The 18,637-nt window shown below is 46.5% G+C and overlaps 3 protein-coding genes across 4 annotated transcripts in view; 1 reads left to right on the forward strand and 2 right to left on the reverse strand.

Moving 5' to 3' along the window:
* Positions 1-18,637, reverse strand: part of LOC113066531 (gastrula zinc finger protein XlCGF57.1-like) — a 1,043,158-nt gene that overhangs the window by 951,212 nt on the left and 73,309 nt on the right. The gene's annotated exons all lie outside the window — the stretch shown is intronic.
* On the reverse strand, positions 33-7,239 carry LOC113067272 (ras-related protein Rab-19). Of its 2 annotated transcripts, XM_026239633.1 has the most exons (4): positions 7,149-7,239; positions 6,148-6,412; positions 3,739-3,922; positions 33-2,078 (listed from the first exon to the last, which is right to left on the reverse strand). In XM_026239633.1, the coding sequence occupies exons 2-4, from the start codon at positions 6,337-6,339 to the stop codon at positions 1,798-1,800; spliced, it is 657 nt and encodes a 218-aa protein (XP_026095418.1). In that variant the 5' UTR covers positions 6,340-6,412; positions 7,149-7,239; the 3' UTR covers positions 33-1,797. The 2 variants fall into 2 exon arrangements, with proteins under 2 accessions (XP_026095418.1, XP_026095412.1); XM_026239627.1 differs by lacking the exon at positions 7,149-7,239 and having other exon boundaries at positions 6,148-6,974.
* cct2 (chaperonin containing TCP1, subunit 2 (beta)) lies at positions 7,140-18,160 on the forward strand. The gene is made up of 16 exons (XM_026237885.1): positions 7,140-7,234; positions 7,819-7,893; positions 7,969-8,034; positions 8,117-8,228; positions 9,060-9,136; positions 9,211-9,323; positions 14,999-15,201; positions 15,285-15,385; positions 15,459-15,586; positions 15,668-15,771; positions 17,050-17,169; positions 17,245-17,373; positions 17,446-17,549; positions 17,636-17,735; positions 17,808-17,949; positions 18,027-18,160. The coding sequence occupies exons 1-16, from the start codon at positions 7,232-7,234 to the stop codon at positions 18,055-18,057; spliced, it is 1,608 nt and encodes a 535-aa protein (XP_026093670.1). The 5' UTR covers positions 7,140-7,231; the 3' UTR covers positions 18,058-18,160.

Below are 18,637 nucleotides of genomic sequence, written 5' to 3' on the forward strand. Positions count from 1 at the left end.
GTGACACTAAATAACAAACCTTGACAGCCATCTTCATTAAACATGAACAATCATCAATTTATTTTAATAAATGTAAAATCAAGCACACGTAGCCCCAAAATAATACAATACAAACATCTAAACGAAATAAACCGATAGAAAACTGAACTAAATCAGACGTTCAATAGCCATGTTTCCATCCACAAATGTGCTCAAAATTGTAACATTGCATAAAACACGTGTGAATAAAACACTGTTTCCATCCAATGAGTCAAAGAGACAAAATCATCACTCCTGATAAACTGGCTCTAAAGATCACTCAGAAAACTAGGATAAGCCACGGAATATAATCATTTTCATATATGATGAATGACTTTATTGAACACAATGAATGCAGTGCCAGCTGTTCGGGAACGCAGTCGTGCAACAATTATACAGAAATACTCTGACAACAGACGTTGCTCAAGGTGTTTCAGATGCTGTGAATGAGATCGGTCTGCTGGTTAGTCCAGTTATCCCATTACATGCCTTTAGATAAGCATGGGGGAGTTTATTCACTAAAGGTTTCCATTTAAGTTTATGCACATTTTTTCTTGTCAGACAATAAAGTTGGTCCTATTCAATTGCGCACACAAGTTTTTAGAGTTTATGCACATCTTGGCTGTTTTTTTTTTTCTTATGCAATATTCCAAAATGTGCATAAAAATAGGTGAATGGGAACATGGCTATTGTCAAATGGATAGAGGAAATCTGTGATCCATTCCTGGTCTTCATGTGGCTCTGCTGTCAGCTGATGAACATCAGTCACTTCCTGTGTGTTAGACATGAGCATCCACTGAGACGGAGAACATTTATAGAGACGTTTATCCAGATGTGTGCAAAACAACGTCACTGCGGCACAGAAACTGATGCTCTTCTTCGGTGCGAGCATCTCTTTTTCCAGCGCAAACATCCTCGATTTAACTTGCATTCACTAGAGATTCAAAAATAACAACAGTCTGTTCAAATAAAATCACTGTGTAAACTGTAAATTACATCACATTTATAATATTATAATATTCCAGCACACTATAGCAAAACACACTGATGTTCGATAAATAGTAATTTTTAATATTAATAAAACTCTTCAGATGTATTGGGATTGTTTTCTTCAGTGTTGACGGCAGTGACTTCATTTATTCAGAGGAAACGTGCAAGCAGAAACACTAAACGTGAGATAACGCATAAAACGTGAGACGCAGCACCAGCAAGGGTTTCGGAAAAACTCCTCTGCCATGTTGCTGTCAAATGAAAGTGAAAGTGACATTCAGCCAAGTATGGTGACCCATACTCACTAAAGGTTTCCATTTAAGTTTATGCACATTTTTTCTTGTCAGACAATAAAGTTGGTCCTATTCAATTGCGCACACAAGTTTTTAGAGTTTATGAACATCTTGGCTGTTTTTTTTTTTATAACACAGTTGCCAGCCATGCCAACCTGCTACAGTATAGAAAAGCTTGCAATGCTTGCTCAGCCTTCAGGGTCTTCTCATTGGTCCTCTGTGTGTAAAAGTTGAAGTTCTTAAAAAAACGCGATGCTCTGGGCAGTGCGCTAACATATAGCGCCATTACGCTTCTGCATCCCGACTTTCCCGATTCCACCCCCCTCTGTGTCCGACCTCACTTCTAGTCCTAATAAAGGCAAACAACAAAAAAATAAACCGTGACACTCATATGCAAGATGCAATGCACCAGTCATAGTATGTATACATAAAGAATGTAAAGCAGTGCTTTGTAATGCAAGCATGCGCTCTGAGTGGACGGCCCCCTGTGTTGTGATCAGCACTGGCAGGGCTGTTGTTTCTGGTGCTCTGCTAGCGACGGCCCGCTGACCACAGCGCGAGAGTTAGTGCGCAGTAACACATGTGTGTCCGTGTCCGGCGTGACACAAAGGCCGTTCTGCTGCAGCAGCTGTCGCGCCATCATTATGAACGCCTCCTCCACGCTCTGCTTCTCTCTCGCTGACGTCTCCAGAGCTGCTAGCATGCCCTGCTCCTCCGCTAGCTTACAGGCGTCTGCAAACTGCACCTGCCGCTCCGCCTCCAGGTCACGCTTGTTACCTGAGGAAACAGAGGAGCTTTAGAAACACACCCGCGACTACGCCTACATGGACATCAGCAATCTGATTATTTACCTTATCCTGAATAAGACAATATCGTGAGTAAGGTGTTTACATGAGTTGCTTTTAAAATATTCCTTTTATGTTCCCATTTTACAGGTTATAGTACAAATATCATTTAATCCCCTCCAGAATTTCATTTATCAACAGTTCCACTTTGTTTTCATGCCACATACAGTTTTAGGTGTTTCATTTTTTATTTTACGAAAGCTTCAAGTGCAGTTAATTATTTGTCATGCTGTATGTGTAAACAGACGATGTTGTTGTTAAAGCCATGCTTGTTTGTTTGCCATCAAAAGGTTGAGCACTGCTGTGTGTGTAAAATGCTGCGAAAAGACCAGGGTATTGACTTAACCAGAGTATTGTCTTAATTGTCTTATCCAGGATATTGACTTGACCAGAGTATTGACTTAACCAGAGTATTGACTTAACCAGAGTATTGTCTTATCCATGGTATTATCTTATCCAGGGTATTGTCTTAACCAGAGTATTGTCTTCACCAGTGTATTGTCTTAACCAGGGTATTGTCTTAACCAAGGCATTGTCTTAACCATGGTATGGTCTTAACCATTGTATTGTCTTAGTGGGAGTATTGTCTTCACCAGTGTATTGTCTTAACCAGAGTATTGTCTTAGTGGGAGTATTGTCTTGAGCAGGATATTGTCTTAGTGGGAGTATTGTATTAATGGGAGTACTGTCTTAACCTGAGTATAATCTTCACCAGGGTATTGTCTTAGTAGGAGTATTGTCTTGGACAGGATATTGTCTTAGTGGGAGTATTGTCTTAGAGGGAGTATTGTCTTCACCAGGGTATTGTCTTATCCAAGATATTGTCTTAACCAGGGTATTGTCTTCCCCGGGGTATTGTCTTAGGGGGAGTATTGTCTTAACCAGAGTATTGTCTTAACCAGAGTATTGTCTTAACCAGAGTATTGTCTTCACCAGGGTATTGTCTTCACCAGGGTATTGACTTCACCAGGGTATTGACTTCACCAGGGTATTGACTTCACCAGGGTATTGACTTCACCAGGGTATTGACTTAGTGGGAGTATTGTCTTAACCAGGGTGTTGTCTTCACTGGGGTATTTTCTTATCCAAGATATTGTCTTAACCAGAGTACTGACTTAACCAGGGTATTGTCTTAGTCGGAGTACTTCCTTAACCAGGGTATTTTCTTAACCAGGGTATTGTCTTAACCAGAGTATTGGGTTAACCAGAGTATTGTCTTAGGTCTTGTCTTAACCAGGTTATTGTCTTAATGAGAGTATTGTCTTAACCAGGTTATTGTCTTAATGAGAGTATTGTCTTAACCATGATATTGTCTTCACCGGGGTATTGTTTTAGTGGGAGTATTGTCTTAGTGGGAGTATTGTCTTAATCAGAGTATTGTCTTCACCAGGTTATTGTCTTAATGAGAGTATTGTCTTAACCAGGGTATTGTCTTAGTGGGAGTATCGTCTTAACCAGAATATTGTCTTCAAAAGGGTATTGTCTTAACCAGGGTATTGTCTTAGTGGGAGTATTTTTTTAACCAGGGTATTGTCTCATTGGGAGTATTGTTGTCCATGTAAAGGTACTGGCAGAGTTTGAGAGGTGGTCACCTATGAGCGCGGTGAGCACGTTGGCGGCCCCGAATCGCTGCAGCTCGTGGAGCCAGCGTAGCACGGAGTCGAAAGTGTCCCTGCGGCTGATGTCGTAGGCGATCATGGCCCCGTGAGCGCTGCGGTAGTAGCTCTGTGTGATGGTGCGGAAGCGCTCCTGTCCTGCCGTGTCCCACACCTGCATCTACACACACACACACACACACACACATACACTGATCACTGGAGACCATAGAAACACACCTGTGTACACCAGAAAGAGCAGCAATGCCCAGATATTGTCTTACTATATAAATATATATATAAAAAAGTTATTCTCTCTCTATTATCTTAACAACATTTATTTCAGGGTAAACTCTAAAAATAGTTAAATCCAAAAGCATTGTTAGTCAGTCCCTCCAGAAAAACACAGATTTTTTTGTGATTATTGTGGGCAAAAACTGCGGTTTGATGAAAAATAGAAAAAAAGGTTATTTCCCCAACACCTTTTTATCACTAGGCTACTACCTTAATGTAAAGAGTAATTTCTTATTACTCCCTATGATAAGCGAGCATACTAAATCACAGAATATTTAAGTTGCAATCTCTTACTGCAACCTAAATTATTTTACATACTACTAATATAATTACAACTGTACGTTTTTGGTACTGTTCTGTAACAAAAAGTGCAATCTTACAACTGTAAAGTTGCATCAACTTCTGAATGAAGCTACAACAGTGTTAGTAGCCTAGTGAGAAGGGGGTGTTGGGGAATCAGCTTTTTTTTCTCTATTTCATCAAACCGCAGTTTTCGCAAGTTCTCCCAATATAATCTGGCTCCACTGTAATGCAACAAATCGGGAATCTGCTTCGCGGCATTCTTTTGCGCTTATTTTTGTTGGCAAATAAGAATGATTTGTGCGCTTCAAGTTTCACCCTGGTTTCACCACGGAGTTTGCAGATGATGCTCACGTCACGTAATTATGTCACTTCATAAGGTTCCCATGGCAATAGGGGGAAAATGGCGCTTTACTTGTGTGAAGGAAACGGAAAATCTTTCAACTTTCTGCTAATATATATGTGAGTTTTTTGCAACGAAAATACAGGGATTATGAAATCATGGTAGCCCCACATATTTTAATCTGGTTTTTATGGAGGGACTGTTTAGTGTAAAACAAAGATTAGCAGATACACTGTTTAATCATTCAATAATATGCTGTTTCTTCTGAAAGGAGGTTTATTCAGCGTGTTAAGCCTCTATTCCATTGACATCCATTCAAAGAAAATGGCCTCTGGTCTCCTTTCCAGAACTGGAACTTTCCGTAACGTTAGCTTTAGCCGTTACGCTTTTGTGGCTAAAGGTTGCAAGCGTGCCTTCTATCGCCTTTGGGAACTGCTGACTAATGTATATATATATAGCATTGAACACTACACTGCATACTAAATACTGCATACTGCCTACTGAACACTACATTTCATACTGCGTACTAAACTGCACACTGTATACTAAACACTACATACTGAACACTACACTGCATACTAAATACTGCATACTGCCTACCGAACACTACATTTCATACTGCATACTAAGCACTGCATACTGAACACTACACGGCATAATAAGGCTATCATGAGAACCACAATCCTGACAAGTCAACCAGAGTATGACAAGCACACTGCAATGGTTTCCCCTGCTGAGAAACCCGGAAATCTGGAAACGGTCCAATGCATACAGAAAACTGTCCACTGCATACTGCCAATTGAACACTGTATACTAAAAACTGCATACTGAACATTGTGCTAAGTGTACACTGAACATTACACACTATATTCTGCTTACTTCTGAGTGTATACTGTGAATCATGTACACTACTGAACACTATATAAGCATGAGAGCAGTACACTACATCCGCTGACTATTTAACACTATACTACATACTGCATATTGAGCAATGTGTTCTACACGCTGCCTACTGAGTAACATCTACATATACTGTCTGCTGCTTATCTCACACTACATACTGCAGTTTGCAGTGTACACTTCGGCCTCACTTTGTTCACAAAATACTTCTGAGTGTTCCCTACATACTCCTGCATTATTCCCCCACAAACACTTTAAACAGTAGTATGGTGAGCGCTCATCAAGTCTGTTCCTCTGTTTAAGTGAAGAACTCTTGTTTGGGATATGTAACTCTTGTTACACGTCAGCTTCATGTAGATTCATCTCTCACACACACACACACACATGAACAAACACAAAGCGCGTGTTTATCTGTGATGCAGGAAGCAGCGTGTTGATCTGGATCAGCACTTCCTGTTTGAGCGTGAAGAGGATAGACTGGTTGATCTGGTTCTGCTGCTTGAACCGGTTCGGTGTCAGAATCACCTGAGCTCCACACACACAGACACAGACATCAGATGACCTCTGACCTTGACTCGGCGGCCGTCGATGGTGAGCGTGCGCACAGTGAAGTCCACACCGATGGTGTTCTGCTGCGTCTCGGAGAACAGGCCGCTCTTGAAGCTGTGCACCAGGCAGGTCTTGCCCACGTTGGAGTCCCCGATGAGGATGATCTTGAAGAGGAAGTCGAAGGAGTCGTTCTGAGGATCCTCTCGCTCCATGCTTCAGCTCTGCTCTGCTCTCTGTGCTCGCTTTGCTTCCTCCTCTACCTGGACAGACAGGTGGGACCGCCGCCTGCACAGATGCATTGTGGGGAATGTAGTGCAGCAGGACAAGACATCTAACATCTGCTACTCTACACTACTGAACAGAGCCACTGCAGATCATTAACCTCAGAGTCAATAACATAGGAACTATGAGGACTGCAACATGGTATGAAACTTGGGTTTGTATGATTCAATAACCAAATATTGTAGTTCAGGTTAGCTTGGGACCAAATGTTGGTTCTGATAACTTTATATTTCCCTCATGAATTATATATATATATATATAATATTGGCAACGGGGATGAACGGTTGAGCTTAACAAAAATAAGCAAACTGAAAAATAAAAAGTTGGTATGAAAACGTTTCAAATATGGTAAATATTTAGCTACTATAAAAATACTTTGGGTCCAAATTGTGACACTTAGTTTGGTTTTAATTGTTGTAAACAGCTTACTAGACTAGCTGTTTTATCTTTATATGTTAGGTATTAGTTTTTCAAACAAAGCTTCTCATTGCTAACTTAAAAAAGAAAAGATGGTGCGTCTAATGCGCAGATAAAAGTCACGGGATAATCAAAGTGTTGGAGATATTAGTTGGCGATATAATATCACGAGAGCAGTTATTATTAGCTTACCGGGCAATTATTTCTTATGTATGACTCATTATTACTTTCTACATTCGTGTTTATCTTTCATTGTAATAAAACGATCAAGCGCACTACAGAGACTCTTAAGATGAAGAGTGTTCGCGTGGAAACGCCTCACCGGAAGCGGTTGATCTGTCTCGTTCCTCTCCAGTCGGTTCTTCCGGTAGCGTGCGCTTCTCTTCAGCACATCGTGTAATCATCATGGTGAGTGTTGAGGTGTTTGAATCGTGTTTTAATGGTCGTGTACTGCGCGAGAGACGCGTGTGTGAGTGTGTGTTATTGTGCAGAGCTGTATTCCGGCTGAGCGCGAGGGAGGCTCTCCTCTGCTCGCTGCACGCGCCTCAACAAAGAGCCTCGCCGGTGTTTCTAGAGTCTTCTGACGAGGCCGCTGCGCTCGTGCACATTCACATCAGCACCGGGCTATTATTATTATTACACGGGGAACGGTGCAGATGATGCCAGTGCTCTTTGAATACGATGTGAAATTAATTAATATATCAGAACACGGATGAGTATTCACGTGATACTAGGATTAGTGAGATAATAACCTAATTATCATTCAATAATTATTCAGAGAACGTTAATGTGCTCTGGATGTGACGTTAATAGGAAGTGACGTCAATGGAGTCGAAATATGATGATGTTTATTAGAATATCAGCAATAAGGATTGATTGTTGCGGGCTTGTTGAAATGACGTCATCAAGCGACGCTGTTCTGAACGCAGTGTGATTTTGTCCAGTGTGAGTGTGAAGATGCCACCAGTCTCATCATTGTGTGATGTGTGCAGGCGTCTCTCTCGATGGCCCCCGTCAGTATCTTCAGACACGGAGCGGACGAGGAGAAGGCAGAGACGGCGCGTCTGGTGAGTGATGCTGGCTCTCTCAGAGAGTCCCTTCAGAAGTGTGTGTGTGTCTGACTGTGTGTGTGTGTGCCGCAGTCGTCCTTCATCGGAGCCATCGCCATCGGGGATCTGGTGAAGAGCACTCTGGGACCCAAGGGAATGGTACGCCTCACCCTCTCACACACACTCTCTCACACTCACCGCCGTGACCCTGACCAGTGACCTCTGACCCCTGACCTCACAGGACAAGATCCTGCTGGGCGGCGGCCGGGACAGCAGTGTGACCGTCACCAACGATGGAGCCACCATCCTGAAGGCCATCGGCGTGGACAACCCTGCAGCCAAAGTGCTCGTGGGTCAGTTCCTGTCCCGCTTCCACAGTGTGACCTAAATAAAGCTCTGTTGTTTACATACAAGTCTCCTTATGAAACGGGAACAGCCTTCACCTTCTGAATGAAAGAGCCAGTCAGTGATGAGGGAAGTCAGTGTGTCCCTGCAGAAGTAGAAACAGAGGGCCATCCTCCTGCTCTCTCTCTCTCTCTCTCTCTCTCTCTCTCTCTCTCTCTCTCTCTCTCTCTCTCTCTCTCTCTCTCTCGTGAAGCTGGCACAGAAGAGAGTCAGTCCCATAGACTCCTCATGTTAAAAAGATCAGTTTTACAGCAGGAAAAAACATGTTTACAGTCCGGTGCAAAAAATGTGTTTGATCTATATAGCTAATTTTACCCTTCATGACAACTGTAAGGGGGGTGGATTTATTTACACCTCATCCGTTTACATAATGAGATTTAAAGTTCTGCATAATAAAGGGCGTGGCCACTTGAGTGACAGGTGGATTGGCAGTGCTGTTGCTCTAAGTGGGCGTGGCTTCAGCAACTAGCGCCCGCCTCTTTGCTCATTTTTTATTTGAAATTGAATCGTAAGCGTAGTGAACAGTTTCGGGGGATTTGATGTTTGTCCTTTCAGAGAGACAGGAGTTGGGGGCCCGAGAGGCGTTTCAAAGATGACCGCCGAGTTGTCTCAAAGAGACTTTGGTCATGATGTAAAGCTAAAAATAGCTTCTAAACTTTCCTAAGGACGTAAGCTCCCCCTCTGAGTGAGTCGTGAGTCGTGATCTGTTCAGCGTCTCGGCTGATCTGATTGGATGTTCAGCCGGCTGGTGGTCACTGAGCCTCGTGTGTTGTGTGCAGACATGTCTAAGGTGCAGGATGACGAGGTGGGTGACGGGACCACGTCTGTGACGGTGCTGGCGGCCGAGCTGCTGCGGGTACGAGCTCTTCCTCTCAGTGTCTGACTGATGGAGGTCTGAACCGTGTCTAATGTGTGACGCTTGTGCTGCAGGAAGCAGAGCTGCTGATCGCCAAGAAGATCCATCCTCAGACCATCATCTCCGGCTGGAGGAAGGCCACGCAGGCGGCCCGCGACGCCCTCAGAGAGGCAGCGGTGGATCATGGGTAACGAGTGGAGCTGCACTGTCTCTGTGTGTGTGTGTGTGGTGTGAGTCCATGTGTCTGAAGCGTGTGTGTGAGTCCATGTGTCTGAAGCGTGTGTGTGTGTGTGTCTCTGTGTGTGTGAGTCCATGTGTCTGAAGTGTGTGTGTGTGTGTGTGTGTGTGAGTCCATGTGTCTGAAGCGTGTGTGTGTGTGTGTGTGAGTCCATGTGTCTGAAGCGTGTGTGTGTCTCTGTGTGTGTGAGTCCATGTGTCTGAAGCGTGTGTGTGTGTGTGTCTCTGTGTGTGTGTGAGTCCATGTGTCTGAAGCGTGTGTGTGTGTGTGTCTCTGTGTGTGTGAGTCCATGTGTCTGAAGCGTGTGTGTGTGTGTGTGAGTCCATGTGTCTGAAGCGTGTGTGTGTGTGTGAGTCCATGTGTCTGAAGCGTGTGTGTGTGTGAGTCCATGTGTCTGAAGCGTGTGTGTGTGTGTGAGTCCATGTGTCTGAAGCGTGTGTGTGTTAGTCCATGTGTCTGAAGCGTGTGTGTGTGTGTGTGAGTCCATGTGTCTGAAGCGTGTGTGTGTGTGAGTCCATGTGTCTGAAGCGTGTGTGTGTGTGTGTGTCTCTGTGTGTGTGAGTCCATGTGTCTGAAGCGTGTGTGTGTTAGTCCATGTGTCTGAAGCGTGTGTGTGTGTGTGAGTCCATGTGTCTGAAGCGTGTGTGTGTGTGAGTCCATGTGTCTGAAGCGTGTGTGTGTGTGTGAGTCCATGTGTCTGAAGCGTGTGTGTGTGTGTGAGTCCATGTGTCTGAAGCGTGTGTGTGTGTGTGTGTGTCTCTGTGTGGGTGTGTCTCTGTGTGTGTGAGTCCATGTGTCTGAAGCGTGTGTGTGAAGCGTGTGTGTGTGTGAGTCCATGTGTCTGAAGCGTGTGTGTCTGTGTGTGTGTGAGTCCATGTGTCTGAAGCGTGTGTGTGTGTGAGGCCATGTGTCTGAAGCGTGTGTGTGTGTGAGTCCATGTGTCTGAAGCGTGTGTGTGTGTGTGTGTGTGTGAGTCCATGTGTCTGAAGCGTGTGTGTGTGTGAGTCCATGTGTCTGAAGCGTGTGTGTGTGTGTGTGTGTGAGTCCATGTGTCTGAAGCGTGTGTGTGTGTGAGTCCATGTGTCTGAAGCGTGTGTGTGAGTCCATGTGTCTGAAGCGTGTGTGTGTGTGTGTCTCTGTGTGTGTGTGAGTCCATGTGTCTGAAGCGTGTGTGTGTGTGTGTGTGTGTGTGAGTCCATGTGTCTGAAGCTTGTGTGTGTGTGTGTGTGTGTGTGAGTCCATGTGTCTGAAGTGTGTGTGTGTGTGTGAGTCCATGTGTCTGAAGCGTGTGTGTGTGTGTGTGAGTCCATGTGTCTGAAGCGTGTGTGTGTCTCTGTGTGTGTGAGTCCATGTGTCTGAAGCGTGTGTGTGTGTGTCTCTGTGTGTGTGAGTCCATGTGTCTGAAGCGTGTGTGTGTGTGTGTCTCTGTGTGTGTGTGAGTCCATGTGTCTGAAGCGTGTGTGTGTGTCTCTGTGTGTGTGAGTCCATGTGTCTGAAGCGTGTGTGTGTGTCTCTGTGTGTGTGAGTCCATGTGTCTGAAGCGTGTGTGTGAGTCCATGTGTCTGAAGCGTGTGTGTGTGTGTGTGAGTCCATGTGTCTGAAGCGTGTGTGTGTTAGTCCATGTGTCTGAAGCGTGTGTGTGTGTGTTAGTCCATGTGTCTGAAGCGTGTGTGTGTGTGTGAGTCCATGTGTCTGAAGCGTGTGTGTGTGTGTGTGAGTCCATGTGTCTGAAGCGTGTGTGTGTGTGTGTGAGTCCATGTGTCTGAAGCGTGTGTGTGTGTGTGTGTGTCTCTGTGTGTGTGAGTCCATGTGTCTGAAGCGTGTGTGTGTGTGTGTGTGTGAGTCCATGTGTCTGAAGCGTGTGTGTCTGTGTGTGTGTGAGTCCATGTGTCTGAAGCGTGTGTGTGAGTCCATGTGTCTGAAGCGTGTGTGTGTGTGTGTGTGTGAGTCCATGTGTCTGAAGCGTGTGTGTGTGTGAGGCCATGTGTCTGAAGCGTGTGTGTGTGTGTGTGTGTCTCTGTGTGGGTGTGTCTCTGTGTGTGTGAGTCCATGTGTCTGAAGCGTGTGTGTGAAGCGTGTGTGTGTGTGAGTCCATGTGTCTGAAGCGTGTGTGTCTGTGTGTGTGTGAGTCCATGTGTCTGAAGCGTGTGTGTGTGTGAGGCCATGTGTCTGAAGCGTGTGTGTGTGTGAGTCCATGTGTCTGAAGCGTGTGTGTGTGTGTGTGTGTGTGAGTCCATGTGTCTGAAGCGTGTGTGTGTGTGAGTCCATGTGTCTGAAGCGTGTGTGTGTGTGTGTGTGTGTGAGTCCATGTGTCTGAAGCGTGTGTGTGTGTGAGTCCATGTGTCTGAAGCGTGTGTGTGAGTCCATGTGTCTGAAGCGTGTGTGTGTGTGTGTCTCTGTGTGTGTGTGAGTCCATGTGTCTGAAGCGTGTGTGTGTGTGTGTGTGTGTGTGAGTCCATGTGTCTGAAGCTTGTGTGTGTGTGTGTGTGTGTGTGAGTCCATGTGTCTGAAGTGTGTGTGTGTGTGTGTGAGTCCATGTGTCTGAAGCGTGTGTGTGTGTGTGTGAGTCCATGTGTCTGAAGCGTGTGTGTGTCTCTGTGTGTGTGAGTCCATGTGTCTGAAGCGTGTGTGTGTGTGTGTGTGTGTCTCTGTGTGTGTGAGTCCATGTGTCTGAAGCGTGTGTGTGTGTGTGTCTCTGTGTGTGTGTGAGTCCATGTGTCTGAAGCGTGTGTGTGTGTCTCTGTGTGTGTGAGTCCATGTGTCTGAAGCTTGTGTGTGTGTCTCTGTGTGTGTGAGTCCATGTGTCTGAAGCGTGTGTGTGAGTCCATGTGTCTGAAGCGTGTGTGTGTGTGTGTGAGTCCATGTGTCTGAAGCGTGTGTGTGTTAGTCCATGTGTCTGAAGCGTGTGTGTGTGTGTGAGTCCATGTGTCTGAAGCGTGTGTGTGTGTGTGTGAGTCCATGTGTCTGAAGCGTGTGTGTGTGTGTGTGTGTGTGAGTCCATGTGTCTGAAGCGTGTGTGTGTGTGTGTGTGTCTCTGTGTGTGTGAGTCCATGTGTCTGAAGCGTGTGTGTGTGTGTGTGTGTGTGTGAGTCCATGTGTCTGAAGCGTGTGTGTCTGTGTGTGTGTGAGTCCATGTGTCTGAAGCGTGTGTGTGAGTCCATGTGTCTGAAGCGTGTGTGTGTGTGTGTGTGTGAGTCCATGTGTCTGAAGCGTGTGTGTGTGTGAGTCCATGTGTCTGAAGCGTGTGTGTGTGTGTGTGAGTCCATGTGTCTGAAGCGTGTGTGTGTCTCTGTGTGTGTGAGTCCATGTGTCTGAAGCGTGTGTGTGTGTGTGAGTCCATGTGTCTGAAGCGTGTGTGTGTGTGTGTCTCTGTGTGTGTGAGTCCATGTGTCTGAAGCGTGTGTGTGTGTGTGTGAGTCCATGTGTCTGAAGCGTGTGTGTGTGTGTGTGAGTCCATGTGTCTGAAGCGTGTGTGTGTGAGTCCATGTGTCTGAAGCGTGTGTGTGTGTGTGAGTCCATGTGTCTGAAGCGTGTGTGTGTGTGTGAGTCCATGTGTCTGAAGCGTGTGTGTGTGTGAGTCCATGTGTCTGAAGCGTGTGTGTGTGTGAGTCCATGTGTCTGAAGCGTGTGTGTGTCTGTGTGTGTGAGTCCATGTGTCTGAAGCGTGTGTGTGTGTGTGTGTGTGTGAGTCCATGTGTCTGAAGCGTGTGTGTGTGTGTGAGTCCATGTGTCTGAAGCGTGTGTGTGTCTGTGTGTGTGTGTGTGAGTCCATGTGTCTGAAGCGTGTGTGTGTGTGTGTGTGTGTGAGTCCATGTGTCTGAAGCGTGTGTGTGTCTGTGTGTGTGAGTCCATGTGTCTGAAGCGTGTGTGTGTGTGTGTCTCTGTGTGTGTGTGAGTCCATGTGTCTGAAGCGTGTGTGTGTCTGTGTGTGTGAGTCCATGTGTCTGAAGCGTGTGTGTGTGTGTGTGTGTGAGTCCATGTGTCTGAAGCGTGTGTGTGTGTGAGTCCATGTGTCTGAAGCGTGTGTGTGTGTGTGTGTGAGTCCATGTGTCTGAAGCGTGTGTGTGTGTGTGAGTCCATGTGTCTGAAGTGTGTGTGTGTCTCTGTGTGTGTGAGTCCATGTGTCTGAAGTGTGTGTGTGTGTGTGTGTGTGAGTCCATGTGTCTGAAGCGTGTGTGTGTGTGTGAGTCCATGTGTCTGAAGCGTGTGTGTGTGTGTGTGTGTGTCTCTGTGTGTGTGAGTCCATGTGTCTGAAGCGTGTGTGTGTGTCTCTGTGTGTGTGAGTCCATGTGTCTGAAGCGTGTGTGTGTGTGTGAGTCCATGTGTCTGAAGTGTGTGTGTGTCTCTGTGTGTGTGAGTCCATGTGTCTGAAGCGTGTGTGTGTGTGTGAGTCCATGTGTCTGAAGTGTGTGTGTGTCTCTGTGTGTGTGAGTCCATGTGTCTGAAGTGTGTGTGTGTGTGTGTGTGTGAGTCCATGTGTCTGAAGCGTGTGTGTGTGTGTGAGTCCATGTGTCTGAAGCGTGTGTGTGTGTGTGTGTGTGTCTCTGTGTGTGTGAGTCCATGTGTCTGAAGCGTGTGTGTGTGTGTCTCTGTGTGTGTGAGTCCATGTGTCTGTAGCGTGTGTGTGTCTGTGTGTGTGTGAGTCCATGTGTCTGAAGCGTGTGTGTGTTTGTGTGTCTCTGTGTGTGTGAGTCCATGTGTCTGAAGCGTGTGTGTGTGTGAGTCCATGTGTCTGAAGCATGTGTGTGTGTGAGTCCATGTGTCTGAAGCGTGTGTGTGTTAGTCCATGTGTCTGAAGCGTGTGTGTGTGTGTGTGTGTGAGTCCATGTGTCTGAAGCGTGTGTGTGTTAGTCCATGTGTCTGAAGCGTGTGTGTGTGTGTGTGAGTCCATGTGTCTGAAGTGTGTGTGTGTGTGTGTGTGTGTGTGTGTGTGAGTCCATGTGTCTGAAGCGTGTGTGTGTGTGTCTCTGTGTGTGTGAGTCCATGTGTCTGAAGTGTGTGTGTGTGTGAGTCCATGTGTCTGAAGCGTGTGTGTGAGTCCATGTGTCTGAAGCGTGTGTGTGTCTGTGTGTGTGAGTCCATGTGTCTGAAGCGTGTGTGTGTGTGTGTGTGAGTCCATGTGTCTGAACCGTGTGTGTGTGTGTGTGTGTGTGAGTCCATGTGTCTGAAGCGTGTGTGTGTGTGTGTGAGTCCATGTGTCTGAAGCGTGTGTGTGTGTGTGTGTGTGTGTGTGAGTCCATGTGTCTGAAGCGTGTGTGTGTGAGTCCATGTGTCTGAAGCGTGTGTGTGTGAGTCCATGTGTCTGAAGCGTGTGTGTGTGTGTGTGAGTCCATGTGTCTAAAGCGTGTGTGTGTGAGTCCATGTGTCTGAAGCGTGTGTGTGTGTGTGTGTGTGTGTGTGTCTCTGTGTGTGTGAGTCCATGTGTCTGAAGCGTGTGTGTGTGTGTGAGTCCATGTGTCTGAAGCGTGTGTGTGTGTGTGTGTGTGTGTGTGTCTCTGTGTTTGTGAGTCCATGTGTCTGAAGCGTGTGTGTGTGTGTGTGTGTGTGTGAGTCCATGTGTCTGAAGCGTGTGTGTGTCTCTGTGTGTGTGAGTCCATGTGTCTGAAGCGTGTGTGTGTCCTCAGGAGCGACGAGCAGAGGTTCCAGCAGGATCTGATGAACATCGCGCGCACCACGCTCTCCTCCAAGCTGCTGACGCACCACAAGGATCACTTCTCCAAGCTGGCCGTGCAGGCCGTGCTCCGACTCAAGGGATCCGGAAACCTGGAGGCCGTCCACGTCATCAAGAAGCTGGGAGGAAGCCTGACCGACTCCTACCTGGACGAAGGTCTGCAGCTCACACACACACACACACACACACACACACTGTCTGTGTCTGTGACTGAGGGCCGGCTCTTGTGCTCCTCGCAGGCTTCCTGCTGGACAAGAGGATCGGAGTCAACCAGCCCAAGAGGATCGAGAACGCTAACATCCTGATCGCTAACACTGGCATGGACACCGACAAGATCAAGGTAGAGCGGCGTGTGAGCGCCAGCGCAGGCGTGACTAGCGGCAGGATGCTAACGCTAGCGTGTGTCTCTGCAGATCTTCGGCTCCAGGGTGCGAGTGGACTCCACTGCTAAAGTCGCTGAGATCGAGTCGGCCGAGAAGGAGAAGATGAAGGAGAAGGTGGAGCGCATCCTCAAGCACGGCATCAACTGCTTCATCAACAGGTGCGCTCGGGTGGGGTCACGTGACGTGTGTGATGTGTGCGGGGTCACGGGACGTCATGTGACGTGTGTGTTCCTCCTCAGGCAGCTGATCTATAACTACCCCGAGCAGCTGTTTGCGTCCGCCGGTGTGATGGCCATCGAACACGCTGATTTTGTGGGAGTGGAGCGCTTGGCTCTCGTCACAGGTACACTCTCAGTTTCCCAGCATGCTCTGCTGTGATCCGCATCATCAGCTGTGTGTGACGTTGCTGTGTAGATGTGATTCATTCTCATCAGAGTTCTTCATTACATGAGTGTATTTGACACATTTGCCCCTTTAAGTTTGTAAGTAGGGCTGGTAAGTGATTAAAAACAACATATAATCGAATTAATCGACATCAGATTTGGAGAAGTTACCCCCAAAAGATCATTTAAACCCATTGTTGTGTCAAGCATCAAACAGAGATTACTAAAAGTAGGTTCAACGAGAAATAGTTTGATAAAATACTATAACTGAACTAACTTTAATATATTTTCTTAATTTTATTATAATTACTATGGAAATATGAAATTAACTCTTTAATGAAATGATAGTCTAAATAATAAACTAAAGCTGCCAGTAGGTGGTGGTAATGTCTTAATGATCGAGTCATTCGCTCGGGGATGAACAGTTCTGCTTAGTCTTTATCTTCTAGCTGACAAAACTGTCCAAAACCAAATGTCTTCTGAGTAAAAGGAAATCTGTACTGTATGAACTGTCGTCAACTGCTCGAGTGTCAAAATGCCCAACACAGTTTCACTGATTACTTCCATTTTCCATTAATAATTGTTCATTACAGTCGACTGTGAGTGACGTCACTTCCCAATGCAAACACGCCCAATAAAATGGCCCCGCCTCCGTCACTTGATTGACAGGTTACTGTGTAGATGTCGGGAAAAAAAAGGACTTGTGATCCCATTTGAGTTTTGGCAGTTTCCATGTGCATTGCAGAGAGAGTGAAAAGGCAAATAATGGTAATTAATATTGCTATTTAAACATGACGGGCTCATAGCTCGTAAGATATGAGAAATGCATTTGCAAATGGACTTTGCTTTTTCATTTGAAATTTGTTCGCGTTGAATGAAAATGTAAATGAAAAAATTTGCAGTTCCATTTGAAAATAGTCCGGAAAACCTTCCATAGAAAAGATGCAATGAAAGGCTACTTTTAAATATGAAAGTAACCCACCAGTAGATGGCAGCATTGAGTTATTTATTCAAACGATTCGTTCAGTCTGGACTGAAGCACTGAATCATTGACTCAGATGATTCACTCAGACACGAGTCATTCAGTGAGAAGCTCAGCTGTGATCTCTGTGTGAGCAAAGACACGTCGTCAGATCACAGCGCTTCCCACACATCTCAGTGCTGCTTCAGCTAGAGCTGATCGATTAGGTTCAGTGTCCAGACCGACAGAAGTGTGTGTGTGTGTGTGTGTGGTCCAGGCGGAGAGATCTCCTCCACCTTTGACCACCCTGAGCTGGTGAAGCTGGGCCACTGTAAGCTGATCGAGGAGGTGATGATCGGAGAGGACACGCTCATACACTTCTCAGGAGTGGACATGGGTGAGTCCCAGACACAGAGGAGCGCTGTGTTGGAGGTTTACATGCTCCAGATAACGTCTCTGGTGTGATCCGCAGGCGAGGCGTGCACCATCGTCCTGCGCGGGGCGACGCAGCAGATCCTGGACGAGGCCGAACGCTCGCTGCACGACGCTCTGTGTGTGCTGGCTCAGACCGTCAGAGAGACACGCACCGTGTTCGGCGGAGGTGAGCGCCCGCACGCACCCCTCTCATGATGACCTGTGACCTCAGATGAGTCCAGCTAACTCTGTGTTTCAGGCTGCTCCGAGATGCTGATGGCTAAAGCCGTGTCCGATCTGGCCAACCGCACGCCGGGGAAGGAGGCCGTGGCCATGGAGTCCTTCGCTAAAGCCCTGAGGATGGTACGACACACACACACACACACACACACACACACACTGACATCTGTGTGTTTGGAGAGCTCTGAGTGTGTGTGTTTGTGTTGCAGCTGCCCACCATCATCGCTGATAACGCCGGGTACGACAGCGCAGAGCTGGTGTCTCAGCTGAGAGCCGCTCACCAGGACCACAAGAGCACCTCCGGCCTGGGTAAGACACACACACTCACACACACCAGCCCCGAGGAGTCTGACCCCTGACCTCTGACCCCTGCTCTCTCAGACATGACTCAGGGGGTGGTGGGAGACATGGCGGCTCTGGGCATCACCGAGAGCTTCCAGGTGAAGAGACAGGTGCTGCTGAGCGCGGCCGAGGCGGCGGAGATGATCCTGCGGGTCGATAACATCATCAAAGCTGCTCCCAGGTGACCCTCCCTTCAGCTCCCTTCCCCGGGGCCACGGGACCCTGCGACCCTGCTCTTAACCTGTGCCTGTGTTTCAGGAAGCGTGTGCCGGATCATCACCCCTGCTGAACACCCGCCACTATTTATTGACAGGAAGTCAAGCGTCGGCTGCGTCTGAATGTTACCTGATGACCTCTGACCTTCTGTTCTCAATAAAAGCCTCATGACTGACCGCTGAGTGTCTCTCTAGAGCTTTTATACAGGAAGTAGAATAAAGAAAAGAAAACCTAACCCTTTTAGTTTAACTAATGACATGTTTCATACAAAATTACGTTTTTTTTTTCTTATATAAAAAAAAAAAAAAATCTGCCAATTGGGTGAGAAAAGTCTTAGTTTGCAGGGAAAGCAATATTAATTTTCCTGCTGCATTGGAAGATGTTTTTTTTGTTTAAGATGAAGCTTTTATAATAAAGAAAACACATCTTCTGATGAAAACACAATATCTGGTGTCTTTGAGCTTCTGAAGTAAATGTATCTTCATTGAATAACATTTAGATATTCCCAACAGAAAATGACTCATTTCCAGCTTTCACTTGTTGTGTAGACGCACTTCCTGAAACCTGTTACACATCACAGATCACAAAGATCCTCTTACACAAATGAATCCGCACATCTGAACCTAATACTGCAGTGATAAAGGAACGATAGT

The sequence above is a fragment of the Carassius auratus genome, chromosome 4 (assembly GCF_003368295.1).
Source record: "Carassius auratus strain Wakin chromosome 4, ASM336829v1, whole genome shotgun sequence".
Lineage (NCBI taxonomy): Eukaryota > Metazoa > Chordata > Actinopteri > Cypriniformes > Cyprinidae > Carassius > Carassius auratus.

Coding starts and splice junctions, on each gene's coding strand:
- cct2 (XM_026237885.1), top strand. Junction 8,035..8,116: donor CTCTGGGACCCAAGGGAATG/GTACGCCTCACC, acceptor CTGACCTCACAG/GACAAGATCCTGCTGGGCGG. Junction 15,587..15,667: donor ATCAACTGCTTCATCAACAG/GTGCGCTCGGGT, acceptor GTTCCTCCTCAG/GCAGCTGATCTATAACTACC.
- LOC113067272 (XM_026239633.1), bottom strand. CDS start 6,339: ATGGAGCGAGAGGATCCTCAGAACGACTCCTTCGACTTCCTCTTCAAG. Junction 3,923..6,147: donor TCGACGGCCGCCGAGTCAAG/GTCAGAGGTCAT, acceptor GTGTGTGTGTAG/ATGCAGGTGTGGGACACGGC. Junction 2,079..3,738: donor CGTGCTCACCGCGCTCATAG/GTGACCACCTCT, acceptor CTGTTTCCTCAG/GTAACAAGCGTGACCTGGAG.